The 19,935-nt window shown below is 38.7% G+C and overlaps 1 protein-coding gene across 2 annotated transcripts in view; it reads right to left on the minus strand.

Moving 5' to 3' along the window:
• Positions 9,122-19,935, minus strand: part of LOC110395951 (cytochrome b5 reductase 4) — a 29,771-nt gene continuing 18,957 nt past the window's right edge. For both annotated transcript variants that reach the window (XM_021391054.1, XM_021391053.1), the window contains 6 exons: positions 17,212-17,352; positions 16,930-17,082; positions 16,298-16,448; positions 12,088-12,174; positions 10,527-10,691; positions 9,122-9,745 (listed from right to left, as the gene is read on the minus strand). In XM_021391054.1, coding sequence (XP_021246729.1) covers positions 9,691-9,745; positions 10,527-10,691; positions 12,088-12,174; positions 16,298-16,448; positions 16,930-17,082; positions 17,212-17,352 — 752 coding nt within the window. In that variant the 3' untranslated portion in view covers positions 9,122-9,690. The remainder of the gene's footprint in view (positions 9,746-10,526; positions 10,692-12,087; positions 12,175-16,297; positions 16,449-16,929; positions 17,083-17,211; positions 17,353-19,935) is intronic.

Here is a 19,935-nt window from a genome sequence, read left to right on the forward strand (position 1 = left end):
GCTGCATTAAAAGAGGAGTGGCCAGCAGGGAGAGGGAGGGGATTGTCCCCCTCCTCTCAGCTCTTGTGAGATCCCATCTGGAGTACTGCATCCAGGCCTGGGGCCCCCAGTACAAGAAAGATGTGGAGCTCTTGGAAAGGGTTCAGAGGAGGGCGACCAAGATGATCAGAGGGCTGGAGCACCTCTCCTATGAAGAAAGGTTGAGGGAACTGGGCTTGTTTAGTATGGAGAAGAGAAGGCTCTGGGGAGACCTCATTGTGGCCTTCCAATACTTGAAGGGAGCGTATAAACAGGAGGGGGAACGACTGTTTACATGGGTGGATAGTGATAGGACAAGGGGAAATGGTTTTAAACTGAGACAGGGGAGATGTAGGTTAGATATTAGGAGGAAGTTTTTCACTCAGAGGGTGGTGACGCACTGGAACAGGTTGCCCAGGGAGGTTGTGGATGCCCCGTCCCTGGAGGCATTCAAGGCCGGGCTGGATGTGGCTCTGGGCAGCCTGGCCTAGTGGTTGGTGACCCTGCACACAAGCAGGGGGTTGAAACTCAATCTTTGAGGTCCTTTTCAACCCAGGCCATTCTATGATTCTATGATTCTGCTTGTTAAACATGACATTTTGCTAATGAAAGGAAAATCAAAGAATGAAAGACAGATTGTTAACAGAGAAGAGAATCTGTATTACAAATGTATATGATACCGCTGCCGTATTGACAACCCAGGAACATTTACTCTGGACCAGGACTGAGTAAATCTCGACTAACGAGAATCATAAGCCATTGACCACATGCACTAAAATAGCTCTACTAATCTGAACTGAGATTTTTTTTCCCTCCCAGTTATCATCAAATTAAATAGCTGCAATATCTGATAGAGAAGCTGAGATGTAGGACTGGGTTAAGGAGATCTTTTTTTCTTTTTAAATCTGAATTTCTCTAACTGATGTAGGAAAATCACACAGCCTCAAAGTAGATTTAAATACCTGTAGAAAGGAAAAAAATGAAGCAAGATTATTCTTGCTTTTGAATTTGTGAAAATTTATAAGACCATCCCAGTAAGATCAAGAACATTACAAAATCATCCATCTTTTAGTAGCACGTTTATTAAAAAAATACAGTTACACACACACAAAAAAAAAAAAACGGCCTTGAAGACAGTTAAACATACAGGTTAGTAAAAACTCAACTTGATTTCACAGCACTTTGTAGTTATTGTCAAAGAAAAACTCCAAGGAAATGCATCCAGACCACAGCTACAATTACAAAAAAATCTCTGCTTCAGAAAGATCTAAATAATGAGGCAGGTTTTTTAGTGACATACACTGGAACTTTCACCTGCACACATGGAGGATGGCCATAGGCCCACTTGTTTAGAGGTACAGCACTGTGTTACAGATAGCTTTGAAAAATTCTTCTGTCAAAGTCAGCAAAATATTGTGGGGAAATGGATAGCTCACTCCATCTCAAACACATCCTTTCCTCACCAGTACTCAGTTCTGTTAAAGACAAAACCCAAATCAAATCAAAGTCAACCCACAGCCCAGGTCTGCTCATGTTGGACTAAAAGTCCATGGAATTAAGGGTTGTTTATCTCTCAAATGTGAGTAGCTCAGATCAGCAATCATAGTTATTCACAAGTTCTGCGTCACTGCATTGCTCTACTGGTCAGTCTCTGAAAACTGCGATCTCCACATGGAAGGGCTTTTATGTACATTCAGAGGAAAATAAAGAGCTCCCCGGTAGCCAACTGTGCTTCAGATGTGTAGAAAACATTTCCTGGCAGCCATGTACTGAAGAAAAAAGAAAAAAGATCACAAAGCTTCCACACCTCCAGCAAGGGTATCCTGTATTGGATTAACTTTGAGCCTGGCGGCACACTGAGTCAGCTCCAGCATAAGTCACTGAAGTGCAGGTGTCTGCACTCCCACTGTCACCCACAGAGCAACCCAGTTTATTCTGCATGCACAGCAGCAGGCACGGTGCTCAGTGCCTTTGCGGGCACCCAAAATGCCTTCGAGGTCTCCAGCAGCCACTCTAGACTAAAGATGAAGGCCTCCCAGCTGCCCTGTGATGTATTTGTCCATCCTGCGTATAGGTCTGGGTCACACTAAATCCCACAGCCACAGATGCTCGGCTGAGTCACAATGCAGGGCTGCACAGATTGGAGCTCTGGCTGCAGAGGGAGTCCAGAAACTCAGCTGCAGACAGCTTGTTTTGGGCATCTCGGTTTCAAGCTAAATCTTGCTCTATGACAATTCTTAAAAGAGATATCCAAAACCCTTAACTACAAAGGACTTTATTTTTTAATGATTTTTTTCCATGTAATTTATTAATATGTAGTAATGTGTAAGAATGACAAAAAAAAAAGCCATGATACTTTCAATATCTAAGAAGAAAAAAAAACCCTATTTTCTGTGTAAAACATCAATATTCGTCTAACTGCAGAACACATCTCACACATGACTTTCATTAACTAGAGCACGATCAGGAATCACAGAACCTTTTAGGCTGGAGAAGACCACTAAGGTCATCTAATCCAACCACCAGCCCACCCCCACCAAGCCCACTGACCATGTCCCTCAGTGCCACATCCATACGGTTCTTGAACACAACTAGGGACGGTTACTCCAGCACCTCCCTGGGCAGCCTGTGCCAGTGCAGCACCGCTCTTTCTGAGAAGAAATTGTTCCTAATATCTAATCTGAATCTACCTTGTTGCAACCTGAGGCCATCACCTCTCGTCCTAAAAGAGAGCACAACATGCATTGCATTTGTCTCCCCACTACTTTTTGTGCTGCCTTGGGAATTAAACACTGCCCAAACTCACGACAGATCAGACAGAATTTGGCCACAGAGCCCTGTGGCTGGGAAAGCCTCAGATGAGGAGGGCATCTTGCCTAAAAATCAGCTGCTGGCAAGAGGGAAGGTTCAATGTGAGCAAAGGGTGGCAAGAATGACGGCACTTCAGTTCTGTGTTATAAGCATGAACATCAAATTCACTTCTTGGTCACCTGCGGCTGAGCAGGGTATGAGAGCTGTACATGGCTTTTTGCTCTGAAAGGCATTGATTAACATCCAGGGTGATCCCTACTGCAGAATCGATCCAATTGTATGTAGGCGAGACATTTGTCAACAGCTAATCGAAATTGCTCCTGCAGAAACAGCAACGTTTGACCAAGGAACAACATTCTCTGTGTAGTTAGGGTATGTAAGAGATTTTCTGTACGTACTGAAAATATTCAGTAGCAATGTACTATGTTGTAAAGCATGCACATGGGACCATGGGCCAGCTGGACTACAAGAGGTGAGCAGAACCACACTCCAGGGTCCATAGGCACAAAGAGTTCCGTCAGCAGCCAGCCAGCAACCGGCCAGCAGCCACAGCTCCCAGCTCAGCCCCTGCACCAAACACAGGCACTCTGCTGCTGCAGCGAATTGCCACGGGTTCCTATTAATGACCACCTTGGTTTTGACCTCTCATTAAATGTACACACCATTTGCCCTCCACCGCTTTGTAAAGGAAAATCATTCAGTTGAGGCCAGCAACTTTGCTAATAAGGCTTCCCCCGCTTATTTGTAATGCATGAGTATGATTTCAAATAAAGCAAGGCATTTCTTTCCAGCCTTATTGTTTGTTTACTACCGTCTCTGCAGCTTTTCTCTATAATCTCTCATAACTCCATTCTGGCCTATTAGGATTTCCTTTCGTAAAATCCTTGCAGCAGTATTTTGAGTTTTCATGCACACTTAACCAGTACCTACATTCTATTACTTTCAACACAGAGAAAAGGACCTGAATGGTGAACAATTAAAAAAAAAAACAACCCCTAAATATTTCTACACATGAGCCCACACAATAAAGCGGAACGATTGCAGGAACGTGGCTGTTTCACCACAACATCAGCAATAAAGAAGGTAAAAATAAAGAAGCAAACCAGCACCGTTTTAACAGGCAAAAAAAGCTGCACCACCACTTAGGTACAAACAGGGAAACCACGAGCATCACTGCCTTCAATTGTTAATACAAATCCATCTCAGTTTAGTTTTAGATATTCAGACCAATGTTCATCACTTCAGGAATTTATCATGAAGTTTGAAATCTGCAACAAGTCTTCCAAGTATTCGAACAATAGAAGTAAAACTCAAAGTTAAAATTCAGCCACTTTCAACGCAGTAGCATATCTACATTAGAAATCTGAAATAACATCAAGTTGCCATTTGTTGCTAAGCTACTCTGTGCAAAGCACATTATGAGTAGTATCAGCCCTACTCAGAACTACAAAGGAAATCAGAGGCTTTTAGAACTATGACAATTTATCCTAAATTACATTGTAGAAGTCCTCAAAGTTCCTGAAGTTTCGCGTGCCCATCCTGGGGAAAAAGAACAACTCAGCTCATCTAAGTCCACTTGCTAACCAGCGTCCCTTCAGTTAATATCAATGAAGATGTTAAATTGTAACTGCTCTCAGCTGTGTGGTTGGCTGCGAGCTGAATTTCAATGGTTGCAAAAAGATGCTGAAACAAGTGTTTCCCAAATTGGAAATGCAGATTGCTGTGCTTAAAGAGGCTCCCCTGATGTAGTCTAGAAGGGCTACCATCACTGTTTGGACGTTATCCTTCATAAGATACAGAAAGGCTGTAGATGGAACTGAAATGTGGTGATTGTTCCCCTTCTTCCAAACCACTCAGCTCAGAGAACCACATTACAGAGCTATCTACAAGAGAAGCATGAGAGTGGAAACATGTCTTATTCTACAACACCATTTTATGAAGTAGGGGGTTCACAGAATCATAGAATGGCTTGGGTTGGAAAGGACCTCAAGGATCACCAAGCTCCAACCCCCCTGCCACAGGCAGGGCCACCAACCTCCAGGTCTGGTACTAGCCCAGGCTGCCCAGGGCCCCATCCAAGCTGGCCTTGAACACCTCCAGGGAAGGAGCATCCACAGCCTCTCTGGGCAGCCTGTTCCAGCAGCTCACCACTCTCATAACAAAAAGTTCCTGAAAATTCCCATTCAAACTCTGCATTCAAACTCTGATTTAGCGTGTAGACTTTATGGCTGCAACTTCCACAAACCTGTGTGGTGTTTGGTTGGTGTCTAAAACTGCAAAACCAGGATGTTGCAGTCTGATGTGAAAGGCAGAACATGTACTTCCAGCGTACGGGTAATATGCCTCCTCGTGTAGGAGGGTAACAAACTGTGTATTTCAAGAGCACATAGGGTGAGCCACTGATGTAACTACAAAATCTATGACTATCTTTTACAATTTGCACAGCTTTATAACATGGGGAATTTTCTAGAAAAATGCCTAAAGACAACAAAAGATCCATCCATCCAAAAGTATCCATCCATCCATCCAAAAGCATGACAAAAGATCCATCCATGTGGTAGTTTTCTGGGGCTCTCCCTAAAACTCAATTATGCTCAGAAAAAATGCATGGGAGGAAACAACAGAGTAAATTTTTCAGCCTTACCAAACCTCTTTCCAGGACATTTGGAATTACTGATGCACTGGAATAAGCAAAACATTATTCTCATTATTTAATCTTGTTGTTGTTAATGAAGACCTACTGAATGGCTGAATTCTTCAAATTCCTTATATTTACTGTTTGGTTTTATTAAGGATTTTTTTTTAAATAATTATCTCCTAGTGAACATACAAACATCACTTTGAGCAGCAGAACAATGACCGACTCTGCCTCTTCACATCGGTTCCTTAGAATGTTTTAACCAGCCTTTGAATAATACAAGTATCCCAGAGCTACAACTGATTTATTTGTAAGCCAGGTTTTCCTATAAAACTGAACAATGGCTTTCTTGGCATGTACCAAAGGCAACAAAAACCAAGCAGCTGAGTTTTTAAAATGCAACTGGCAAATTACTGTTACAATTTGCCATTCCTTTTCGCTCTCAGCAGCTAACTATAAAACACCAATGGATTACAGGGTATAATTAGGATTTCAATCTGAATATCTTTGACAATAAAGTATGATATAATATGGTACAATACATAAGGTTTAACTACTGTATTTTTCATATTTCTTGGGTGGACGAGCAGGTATTTTATGAATAGTTTCTTGGCAGATTTATTATTAAAACATGTCACTAAAGCATTTATTTTTTCAAGCTCCTGTTCTAACCACACCACATATATATATAGCTGTAAACACAACAAGAATTATATGACGGGTCTGTCTGAGAACATATTCCAAAGAAGGAGAGGCTGCCCATGTCCTTTTCTCCCCGTAAAAGATTTCCCACAGAATTTTCCCCATCTGAGCCTGACAACACAGTAATTAAGTCCGTATGTTCTGATAAACGTCTCAAAGTTCCTTTTGGTAAACAAATGCAGGTTTGTTTCTTGGCAAACTATCATTCAGAGATGGCACAGAGCAGCATCAATTTCCGAGACCGTCCCTCAGACATTAACTAGGTAATTGATAAAAAGCAGTAGGGGAGAATATTCTTTCTGACGTCATCCTCCATTTCAAGTCTTGTTTCTTAAGAAGTGAATGTCGGCACAGGATATGAGAGCCTACTCCCTCTCCCCTCTTCCTAGCCAATAATTCTGAATCTGCAAACCAGCTTCAACAGCAGCTGGGTACTGTTATTTTCTGGAGCACCAACACTGTAAAAGTCAATTTAACCAACTGCATAACCATAGGAATGTCAAAGGCAAAACCAAATAATCAAAATAGTGTTGAAGTACTGAAAAAATAATGAAAAGCTAGCTTTCAGGTAATTAACATGTTGCTTTCCCAGAGACATGCATAAAATATAAGCATATCTGCCTTCCTATCAATCATAGAGAAAACCCACTTGACGTTTCAAGGTAACTTGAGGTACTTTTTGAGAACTTGATGCCACCACAACAAAACTCCGTGCAGATATATGAACACCCCCTCCCCACCCCCAAAACACCACAATAAAAACAACACTAAACACTTCAAACAAATGAGAGTAAATTGAGTTTCCTCCAATAATTCAATGATTATAACCTGTGATAGCCAAAACACTCAAGTATGAAACTACGCATAAGAACACTAGTTTTCCAGTACTTAAAACAGGTAATTTGATAAGTCAAATCATTCGCCTCAAAAGAAAATGGAAACACTCTCACTGCTTAAAGCTCAATATGTTGCACCCCATCCGTACATAGTATCAGCCTTTTTCTTGCTGACAGTGGAATGGGATCTCTGAGCACATTTGTCCAAATGATAAAAAAAGGGTAACTTGATGTTACCCCTTCACTAGATCAGACTTAGATCATAGCAATACAGAATCCTTAGAGTTGGAAGGGACCTTTAAAAGTCATCTAGTCTAACTCCCCTGCAATGAGCAGGGATTTGCACAGCTAAATCAGGTTGCCCAGGGCCTGATCCAACCTGATTTAGCCGTACATGTCCCATACCCCATTCCTATTATGAACAGAAACACTTCCGAATTCAGACTCTGTAGAAGCTCCCCAAAAGTATTCTAGCATACCTGCATTCCAGCATGGTCGACACGTGCCTTCTGACACTGAGTATAACTGATCTTGTCAGGATCTGCTTCCTCATCCTTCCTGACACTCCTGAAATCTACAGAAGCACGATTTCCTTTGAGCTGCAACTGTAAACAGCAACTACCACCAGTACGCCAGACTGGAAACCATGCACAGTAATCACAGACTTTCCAACCACCTCATCTGCTCTCAAGTAGCTCCAAGTCTATGAGCACCACAAGGACTGTGCAAAGCCTTTGGGAAGTCACAGCCTGTTGACAAATACAGTCTAGATCTTAACTACAAATGATAAAAATCACTGAAGTATTGTGTCACATCAGCTACTTATCCAAAACACTGTCTTTCGTCCTTTTGGGTTAATGCAGATAAGGACAATTGGAGCAGAAAAGGCGTGCTATTGGCAAAGTAACCCGTTAGAAGCAAAAAGCCTGACAGGGAAGGAATTAATGAAGCCCTTTTTCACAGGAGACAGAACAGCTTCCTTAACACAACAATCCACCAGATCTTGAATGACTGGAACATCAGAAATTCCTCAGCATCCTGCAGAAGATGTAAGCTTTATTCTTTAACTCCAAGATGTAATTTTCAAAGTCACCACAGTAATCTTGTGTTAGTGAGAGAAAAAGGCATAAAATTCAATGTTACAAGCATTTTGTTTTTCCAACACGGCACTGATGTTTCTGTTCAGAGGAAAAGAAACCTGTTCAGAGAAACTCAGCTTCACAGCACATCTCTCCATAAATAACGTATTGCAAAATTATAACTGGGAGCATTTAGGTCCTTATAGATGACAAAATAGTGACACTACCACTGAAGTAAGCTGAGACCTATGGGCAATGACTGCCAACAACATCCTTTACCAACTTCAAGGCTAATAGATGAGAGGGCAGTGAGGACATGGCAGCTCATTTTAGGATAGCCAGTCACGGTCAGATGGCAACTTAACCTTTTTGATGGGTATTATTTAAATATTTAACAATGTTTTCAGAATCACAGGATCATTAAGGTTGGGAGAGACCTCTAAGACCACCTAGTTCCATCATTAGCCCACCCTCACCATGCCCACTAACCACATCCCTCAGTGCCACATCCACACGGTTCTTGAACACCTCCAGGGATGGTGACTCCAGCACCTCCCCGGGCAGCCTGTGCCAGTGCAACACCACTCATTCTGAGAAAAAGTTCTTCCTGGTATTCAACATGAAAATACATGTTCCTGGCACATCTAGAATGGTGGCAGTTTTTTTTTTTTGTTTTTTTTTTTTTTAAATTTCCCTCCAAACTATTTGACAGTCTCATAATGACGTATTTTTAATAATAGAAAAAAAACCCCCACAGATTCTAATACATTTATAATACTACAATCTGTCAAATATTTTTAGGTAATTACGTGGTCCTTACCATGGTATCTGCAGGCCATTGGCTGTCATGTTTTTACACTCAAGGCAGCTAATGAGAAGGGATGTATAAGTCAGTGATTTCACACAGAAAGTTTCATGGCACACCAAGACTCTGCCTTCATTATGAGCTCTCAGTTGGCATCCCTAAGCTTCTGGAAGCCCTTCTGTAACATATTATAAACTGAAAATTCCAGAAAAAACTACAAAAATACATTAAGTAATACAAAATCTTTTATTATTATTATTATCCAAGGTAATTTTTATATTTTACCAAAGGTACTTCTATTCTTTCTTTACAAAGCCAAAAGACTTAATTGGACTGCTTGCAAGTCAAACAGAGACTTCAGATGAAAAAGAACATTTTTCAGTGACCCGTTACCTGAGTTACAGTGCAACGTTTAAATTCAGACAGTATTGCTCTTCAGACATTTTACAGTAAGAAATAAGACTTTCAGTTCAAAACCTAAATCAGTGCTTGCAATAAAAAGAACTTTCATGAACCAAAACCAACAAACATCTTACATAACACATACCATACACTTCTGCTTCCCTCTACAATAAATTAATACACACGAAGACTGAAGTATTAGAAAAAAATATTTACAAAAACAAGATAAAACACAGTATAAAATCTTTTCTTCCAAAGATGGTTTTTCTTTCAAGAAACTGTTTGGTACCAAGTGTGAAATTTCAAGTCTTATAAAATTGCTTCTCACTTATTTAAATTCATGAAGGTAAATAAATAAGATTGTATTGAACAAACAGATATTGATATCTTCATACAGCTTTACTCAGTAAAAGTGTGCATCTCTTCTTGGGAGTATCCAAGATCCTTCAGATATCTGAAAGTCAGAAATCAAATTTCTAACATCAATATTTGGAACCCAAAATTCAGCACAGACTCAACTTCAGCACCTCCATCTTGTTTTTACTGAGACACGCACAGCAAAGTTTGCCTTCATTTATCTTAGTAAATGCATTTAAAAAGCACTTCACGACCATATATGATATGCTAGCATAACAACACAATTCCTAAAAGTAAACAGAGCTATCATTTGATGCATCTCTGCTTTATTAAAAGATAACAATTATTGGTCAATTCCACCCTCCATTAGATCTGTGCAGCTGTCCTCAGCGGTGCCACAGAAAAGAGAGTCCTTTATCTTTAAATACATGCCAAATAATGAAAATATATTTGGTACAGATGTAAATGAATACATTCGCAATAATCCAGAGAACTGCTTGCGATAGAACAGCAGCTTTGATTGTTACTTTTACTAGCTCAATTTGTCAAGCTAACACCTACACAGTAAGCTTATTTCCTACCGTATCAACTTCTCTCCGAGTAATGAATTTATAGCGGGACTTGAAAAAAAACTTAGAGATGCTCTTAGAAAGTTTTGACAAGTTACTAGAGCTCGTGAAACTCAAATACTGCTAGTATTTACTTATCTACATGTTAAAAATACTCCTGAAACATGACACTTTAAAATAAAGCCCTTGTTGCAAAGCACAAAACAAAGCCATTTTTGAAAGACTTTCATGTCAGAAACACTATAGCTGGCAAGTGTGATCAAATTTAACAGACTCGTCATTCCCTAACTCATTACTTAAAATACTCACTGTACTCCCTGTTCTGTAAACGCTGTTGGACCACAGATGCAGATAAGCACTTTGGAGTCTTTTTTACTTCTTTTCATACACTCAGAGAGAAGAGATGAAGAAATCTTCCCTCGTTTACCCACCCAGTCTTCCGCTGGCTCTGAAAGAATGAATTGAACCTCAAACCTGGAAAGCAAAAGAAATTCCAATTAGACAATGTCTTTGATTAGAAAACTGCAGTATGAAATACTACTTAGACACTGACGCTTGCTGTGATTACTTCGTTGTTCTGCTTTACTCCCACTGTGCAGTGTCAGCCCTTGTAGACATTTAATCATTCCTGCCAACCAAGTCAGTCAATCAAATGGCCTCCCAAATTTCGCATTTAATTCTTTAATGCTATCTTTAAATGTTAAGAATGGTAGCTGTGTACTTCACCTTAAAGTAAATAAATAAAAAAACAGCAGGTACCAATCAAGATACTAAAGCACTGATTTTATTTTTCCATTACTGACTTATCCAAATGTTGGTATAGCTCAACCCACAAGCAGGGAAATAAGAATGCTTAGCCAAACCTTTGAAAATATCAGCACAATCTAATTAATAAGCAAATGTTCTAACTTGTTTTTAAAACCCACCAACAGTAGTTATCGAGTGAAAAACAAGCACTTGGGTGTCTGAGGCTGCTATTGAAAGGGAGAAAGGGATTTTGCTGTAAATTTGCACAATGTCTAGACTATGCAGCTTCAAAGGTGCCAGACATTGCTACATTATGAAATAATATTGACTTTTATATCAATGCAATGAAGGAACAATTGAAATTAATTTGTTCATACAATTCTAACTAAGAATTACATAAGCATAAACAAAACATACTTGTTTCACCTAAAATCCAGGCATTAACAGTTTATCTAGTGCTAAAAGCAAGGGTACTGAACTCAAAAGGCAGCCTGATATGCCTATGTCTCCTGACAGCAGTATGACCTGCTAAATGAAGTTAACGTTACGTGCACATTACTACATTTTAACCCATAATTAGATTGTAACCGAGAAAAATAACAGCGAGTTAAAAAAATGTAAGTGAAAATTAAAGTAGGGCCTAATTTGAACTTCGAATTTCAAGCTAAGAATTTTGGCAATGAAGTGACACTGAAGAGACTTTTCACAACTTTTCAGTAAATTTAGAATGTTATTCAAAGGGTACACTATCCTAGTCTACTATTTCCTTATCTTTGCATATCTACACTTCCTATTACTAAGGCTAATTTTCTTCACCTCCAAAAAGCTTCTCTGCCAGCCTTAGCTCAGTGCCTCTAACACTCCGTCTCCAATAAATATCTCTTGAACACTGTCACATCAAACTTTTAGCTTCGCAGAACATAATGATACACCCTGCTGATATGCATCTGTGACCTACATAACCAAATCTCCTTCCACCTCCTATGTCTCATTAAATTCTAGCTAAAAGTTTCCAGAAGCAGGATCTGCCCTTGTGCTATGTGTACAGTTACTGTATGCCCCAAGGTGTGTTCTACTATACACTGGAATGATACAAATTGTTCTTTACAAGAGTTGTAAATACCTTTCATCTCTAAGAGCTAATTGTTCTAGCTGGTTTCTCCAAAGTATGTCATCTTCTTTTTTGTTGAAGAAGATCAGCTTCACTGTCCTTAAAAATAAACAAAACCAGAATTTAACTGTAGGTGATTTCTGCATTTGAAACACGTTAATGAATCAGAACTTATTGCATTAAAGTTTCTGCATTATGCAGAAACCTTTTAAATTAAAACATAACAAACCCCACAGCCTTCCATTCTCTTCTCAAATTTTTTTGCCTTTAATCCACTATAATATCTTTCTTGCTGTACTTGAAATCTGTTGGAGTTGTGACCCCCTCTTCTAAATGCCCTAGTACTGCCTATGGTTGCAACCTATCCTTCAGGAACCACTGTTTTAAGAAAAATAAAGTCTCTTAAAGTTACTAAGAACTGACTGAGAATACAGTATACTTGCTTGCCCAGATTTATCTAGTGGTTTCTCAATATTGTTTGAGCACTACTGCTGCAGTAGTAGAGAGAACTTTGCTTCTAGGAGACTAGCAACAGACATATTATGTTTACGTGAAGCTGCACTGAAGCTATTAGCTCCCCTCTCCTCCACCTGCGTACCTGGCAGAGACATCTTTCATGCATGTCACATATGCTAGGATGTCTGTGGAGAGTTCAGTCTCCAACTGTTCCTTAACTGCAGTTTAAAAGCCCATGTTCTCCCACTCTGAAGACATCATATTTTTCTGTCTCTAACCATTTCCTCCTTCACAGTTTGGTCACACATCAAGATACCAGCGAATCTCCTAAAAGCTATAGCAGATGCCAAAGATAAGGGATCATCTTCTACTTAGAATCATAGAATTTCTCAGGTTGGAAAAGACCTTCAAGATCATCCAGTCCTACCGTCCACCCATCACCAATAGTTCTCACTGGACCATGTCTCTCAACACAACGCCTAAACGTTCCTTGAACACCTCCAGAGTTGGTGACTCCACCACCTCGTTAGGCAGCCCATTCCAGTGCCTGACCACTCGTTCAGAAAAGTAGTATTTCCTAGCATCCAGCCTGAATCTACCCCTGGTGCAACTTGAGGCCATTCCCTCTCGTCCTATCACTAGTTACACGAGAGAAGAGGAGATACGATTTAGATAGGATCCCCATCACTACAGGAGAGATAGTTGAGAGAGCAATGACAGAACTTTAGAATAGAAAAAGAATGAGGAACTGTCGGTTTTTTGAAAGGAGATGGGAGATTGAAACATTCTGCAAACTTCAAAGGACGCAGATTTCAATAAACTCAGAAAATTGCTATGAAAGGTCTTAAAGAAAGGTGCATAGACAGAGAAGCAAAAATGATCGTTACATGATTTTAAACACAAAGGAAGAAGAGGTAGAGAACGTTGTAAAATCAGCTTCAAAACCAGAAAAGAATGCTGACAAAAGTGCAACAGTGTATTAAGAATGAATATAAAATCGATGTGGCAAGTTAGGAATGAAAACCTAGAGACAAAACAAGACAACTATCAAAGAGAATGAAGAACAGACTGTTCTTGAGAAGCATTAGCCCTTTGCCTAGTACACAGAGGCCTCTGTGCCTCTGCCTTTTTTATAGGACACATCCAGCTGATTGTAGCAATACACTACAAGTATAAAGGAATAAAAATCCCATCTTAAATAGGAAAAAATTGCGCAGATATTCTTTTGAAAGGAATTCTGTGTCCTAACCCAATCTGGCCAGTAAGAGATGAAACAAGACTGAACTAAAATCATTATGGCTTCATACACAAAAGGATATTACAGACACGAAGAGAATAAATTGCATTCCACATTTACTGCGGACAGCAAATAACAGACCTACAAAAGTAAAGTAAAATAAAATAAGGAGACAAGCTAGGCAGAATGAATGGAAATCCAATGATCCAAGATAGTAATGCCAAGGAAAGCACTACGCAGGGAAGCTGCAGGTTCTCCAGTATTAGCAGTACTACCTCAGAGGTTCAGTCAGCACTTGCCTAGAAGTAGACAGAAGCTGCTTCTGTAGGTGATGTGACCATAAAGTCATTCAGATCCTTCCTCAGCATTCTCTCTGCAATTTGTGTTCTATTGTACGTGATCCACATCTATGGCAATTGTTACTTTTCACAGTAAGGTTAAAAAAAAATAACATTCATACTTTTTATATATATTATATACACGATTTATATAAATATACAAATACTTGTATACACATGTGAAAGATACTTCTGCAACATTTGCTTTAAAAAAAAAAAAAAGAAAGAAGTTGAAAAAAAAAGTTGAGGGTAAACAGCAAAAATAAGGCCAGAAAACAGATGCCTAGAGCAGTCAGAAACACAAGGTTTTGTACCTGTGCCGTATCAAGACATTCTAGTACCTAATGAGCCTCCATGGCATGCAGAAAAAATATTTACTTTAACTAATAAGAAAATACATGCTGATGTCACCTGAACTAACTGCTAGTACTAAGTTCCCATAAGAAACCATGCTGAAGAGAATTAAAATGAACGCTTTTGGTCATCTTTCAAGGACAGAGTAGACATGAGCAGAAGCTGTGCAGCAGAAGTCTTTCACACACATTACCTACTATGTTTATTCTGGTTATGGACAATATGTTAAGATTTGCACCTTTTACTATTGGTTTTACTCTCTTTGATTTTGCTTTCATATTATACTTATCTTGCACATATTAGTTTTCCATTCAAGAAGAAAAAAATTCAAATTCACTCAGTAGTGTTTCTCAAGTATTTTGCCAGATGACAAGTTTATTTCACAATGCCAGACTGCCCTATGCTATTCACATCTGACAATGCATGATCCCTTGGAAAAACCTTGCCCTCAAACAGGTCAAACACTGTGTCCTCACAAAATAGTATCTCTTGTGCAGGACAATACGCCATACAAGAATAATGTATGTTTTTAGATTCTTTTCTTGAAACAGATTATTGCAGTATACATGTAATCCTTTTTAGCTTTATTATGAAGACTACTCTTCAATTTAAATCCTTTATCCTCTTTCAAAATGTGCCTTATGAAGACATAATGAGCCAAAACATCCTGTGCTTATATTGAATAAAATCCAGAAATACAAATTAATATCCATTACAAAAGTCTGAATTCGAAGATACAGGAAAACAGTATCAAGTCTGTAAAACTATCCTCTGCAACAGCTTTTAGGATAACAAAGGTCAGGCATGTTTTCTATTTCTGTGCTCACCCAAATTACAACAGTTCACATTGATAAAAACAATCTAATAAGAAATTCCACTAAGTGTGATGCTGGAAGCAAACTGTTGCTAAAAGCAATACAAAAATACCTCATATCTCTTTCAAAATATGCCCCCCAGTCATCCTTTGCATTTCCTTTTAAAGCTGAGCTATCATGTTATTGAGTTTACCTGAACTCTCCTAAGACTTTTTACACTTCTAGTTTACGTTACAGCTTAGATGAAGATACACGTGACAAAGCATTCTTTCAGGGATCCATGTTGCTCAGCCTTTCACAAGAGAACAGACCCAAGACAAGCAAGAATCTCTCATATGCTCTGCCTGAACACAATTGAAATCCGTATTTTAAGACAGCAGCATGGTCAAACTCAAAAACAAAGCAACAACAAAACAACATTAACTGATAAAATCTGGAGTAATTTTAATTGGAGCTCCTAGTCACATTCTTCTCTCAACAAAAAAAGATTTTTCTAAGAGATACTGAGGAAACAGTTGATCTCTAATGAAAAGCACTTACATCTCACATCAAACCACAGTTCACTCTTTACTGAGAAGTGGATTGAGATAACTATGGCCAGGGACTTCAAAAGCTGAGGGAATCTCAGGATCACAAATGGTAAAACAAATGCCATAACTATTCAAAAATTCATCTGTTATCTACATGACTGCTGTGAAACAGTTTAAGAAGGCAAATGAAATTAGTTTCCTGCTGAAAACAGTAGGAAGATTATAATGCCTACAGTTACATTAGTAAGATATAAACAAATGGGATGTTGAAAACTAAAGGGTAAAAGAAAGGGTGAGAAAACTTGTGCAGAAATACTACAAAAACAAGAGGTGCTCTGCATCAGTATCTCTAAAATAAACTGAAGAAAAATGCTTTCATGCCCTTTGGTTTTGAAATCATTTTATTAATACTGAGGATAGCTCATCACACTTCATCTCATTCTTCCTATGGGTTACTTTAGCTTAAGGTTAAATCATAATTAGTGTACATACCGGAGACAATCAACTCTAGTCAGAGCAAAATTCATCAGCTTAACCATTGGAGTGAAGCCTGTGCCTGCTGCCAATAAAAAGAGGTCTTCCAGAGCTTGAACTTGTGATGTCTTGAAGTTACCTTCAGGATTGCTGACAGAAATATCATCTCCTATAAAATCAAAATAGAATGGTAAACCTTAACAAGATGAAAACAAGCTAATACTGTGATTTTTAAAAGATCCTTTTATACTCCCTTAATCTTTGTAGTATTAGGATTCTTTTCAGAAGGGTACAATACAAATCATACATGGATCACTTATGCTAAAAGAACAGGTGTTCAATCAAAACATCTTGACTTTATGCTATGAGTACATCAATTTGTCAAGTTATTGTTAAAAATCTGCATTCTGTCTGAAACAGAAAAGGAATTACATCCTGAGTCTAACAAAACAGATTTCATTTTATTTATTCAAAAAATACAATCAGTTTTATGTAAGAGTTTATCAACTCGAATACAAAACAAGCAACTAATATATTTATATACATCATCAAATACAAGTAATTAATTGCTTGATCCAGCTGACACATGTGAAAAGATAAAGCCAACTGCTACAGAACTAAACACACAGCACCCCTAACCACGTATTTACCAATTTGTAGGTGGTCAAGTGCCTGCGTGAACAATCCATGGGAATAAATTTTGATCATTAAATATATATGTGCATCATCCTGGCAAGACGGTTCTTTGAAATCCAGCGGCAGAAAAGGCAATAAAGGCGTGTACGGTTTTACTACTTCTGTCCCTAAAGAAAAGACAAAAGGTAGCTGAAAGAATAGGAAAAGTGTACACAGTAAATTATCTGCAAGCAGCAGAGGCTAAAAACAGAGATATATGTTAAAGTATCCATGGTCATATTCTCAGTTTTTCCTACCTGCAATGGTTTGTTTGAGGTAAACATGTCGTCCAGTGGGAACCTGGAGATGAGTGCTCCTAGGCAACATAAAGCAGAAGAGCTTGGTGTCATGGGTAACTTCTGTCTTAGAAACCAACTTGCATTTCCTGTAGAACAATCCTAAAAGCATCAATTACCTGTTACTTACTTTTAATGAGATAGAAAAAACACACGATATATTGCAACACAAAAATACTTTATAAAAATACTACAAATAGATGTTTTTGTGCCATTAAAATTACTTCTCTAATTTGGAGCTAATTTTTAGCCTTACATTAGGCTCTTACCAGACTGAATCTGTGTTATTAGTTAGCACTGACTATGAAGAAGCAGAAAATAAAACCAGTAGTTCTTTCAGAAAGCAGAACTATCTGTACCACGTTCTACCTGTACTAAAGTCACCATAGAAACTTTGGCATGAATACACATCTGTAGATTAAAACAGCCTGGGTAATGGAAATGAAAAGTAAGTGAGGCAGAGCACTACACTGCTTAAACTCACCCAGCACTCTGGGTATTTGTTTAGCTGACCGCCCTGCATTGTTGCTGTTCCACTGCTACTAACACAGCCAATATTTCTGATAGGGCTGTCCATAGGGAAGGATACTTAGAGCTCTTGCAGAAAGATGGTATATATTGGCTAAAGCGTATGCTCTGGCACCTTTCATCAACTACTACACTAGCCCAGTCCACCTACAGGTACAGCATCATTACTGCTACACTGTATCAGAATACCTTGTATATGCCCACAGGAATTTCAAACCTATTGCTCAAAATGCCCAACAAGTTACAGAAGAAACTTAATTACTGACTGTAGTTTAAAAATGAAAATGGCCACATTCATGCAGAGCTTTTTCACCTGTAGATAGACAAGCATTACAGCCTATCAGTATTCAACAGTAAAGAGCTTTGCACCTTTTTTTTAGGGACACAATATCAACACTGAAATGCTTACACTTGACATAAGATAAAACTAAGAACAAGTGAAAAAAAAAAAAATAGAGACTCAAGGCAATGCATCTGTGGTAGCCTATACATAGTGCAGCATAAAAGTGCCAGATGCAAAGCTATAAAATAGCTTTAACTAGATAACTCAGGTCTTGGAAGCAAAGCATCTCTGCAGGCTCTCCTTCAGCACCGGTACTGCTCCTGTTGTTGCCTGCCTGCCTAGAAGAGGCACTGATCTGCAGAGCTTGGTGCAGGTACACAAGTCACAACATACCTCATTGTGTTCTACCTGCTCTTTTCAGCCATGGTAAAATTTGAGGAACTTTGTTTCTCGACAAAACAGGGGTAAAGTTACTTCATATACAGCAAATACGCTTTTTTTTTCCCTCTTATAGCAACTGATACGTCATGTAAGCACAGCTATTTACACAACCAGTATGTCCTTCCTTTACTCTTTTAATAGTTCTCACAGATCTCTCCCAGTTATCTCACAGCTACACACTGGAGTAGCATAAGAAGCCATGTCTTGTCATGCTGGTTTCTACAGGAAACCACTCTGGCCAGCAGAATACATGATTATGCACCTTTCTGCAGGGATTACTCTTCTACTTGACACTATGTTCTGCCTGCGTCAAAAGCGCTTCTAGCGTCAGCACAGGTATATAGTCAAAAAGCATCTGTCCAATCTTGGTAATATTACCATTCCATAATGCAAAATAAACTATACTAACTGTAAATAGTGTTAAGGAGAGTCACTGTATTTGCAACACACTTCATACTAACGGATTCTGCAGTTTATTAATGGAAATGAAATATTTTCTTCAAAGACTTGCTTAACCTCACATATGAAAATGCATCAATTCACTTATAAGGTCAGTATTACTTCACTAAGTTGGAAGTCATGATTATTTTACTTCCAGAATATGTTTATTGTGCTTCATAAAAAGTTGTTTTGAACAAAAAAACAATTCCACATCCTGTAAAGACAGGAAAAACAACCGAGCTGTTAATTACTACTTCTATGCTCTTAGTGTAAGAGATGCGAGATTCTCACACTTAATAGCATTTGCTCTTTGGGAGCAAAATTGAAACCTAGGCAATTTAGAGGCAGCAGGCTCAATTCTAAGCATAAATTCAGTGAGGCTAATTAAGTACACACTACGCAAACAGAAGGCTCCAATGTGTAGATATTATTGCCATGCTGAAAGCAGAGAGCTAGAATAAAGGAAAGACATTTAGCACTGAATGTTCTTCTTTCATAAGCCTTCTAGTGTATTCAATTTTATTTTAGTTCTTAATTAAGAAACTGCTGAATAAAAAATTCTGGACTATGGTTTAAAAAGCCAGAGATATCAATATATTTGCCATATATTGCAATAATATTTGCTTTATTTCCTCACCTTTGTAATTGAGGAACTGAAGAAACTCAGCAAGTCCTGACTCAACGGTTCTGAAACATGAGTAAGCAAAACTACATTCTGCACAACCTAAATGTAGCTAAAGAGATGTGCTATTATATACACAATCTTCCTTTTTGGACCACAATAATCTCTCAACTTTCATGGCCTAGTTACCATAACTAAGAGCCAGTAAGAGGTGTACAACACAGTGATCAACATTTAATTAGTTCTTAGCTTTGCACTCACACGTAAGGCAGTCTAAAGTCAGTCAGCTTTTGAGTATAAATAGGTAGAGGGTAAAGAGTGCTTCTGAGAAACAGGACAGTTGCAATAACATCAGAAATATCTTTATACC

This window comes from Numida meleagris, chromosome 3, assembly GCF_002078875.1.
Source record: "Numida meleagris isolate 19003 breed g44 Domestic line chromosome 3, NumMel1.0, whole genome shotgun sequence".
In the NCBI taxonomy this organism is placed as follows: Eukaryota; Metazoa; Chordata; class Aves; order Galliformes; family Numididae; genus Numida; species Numida meleagris.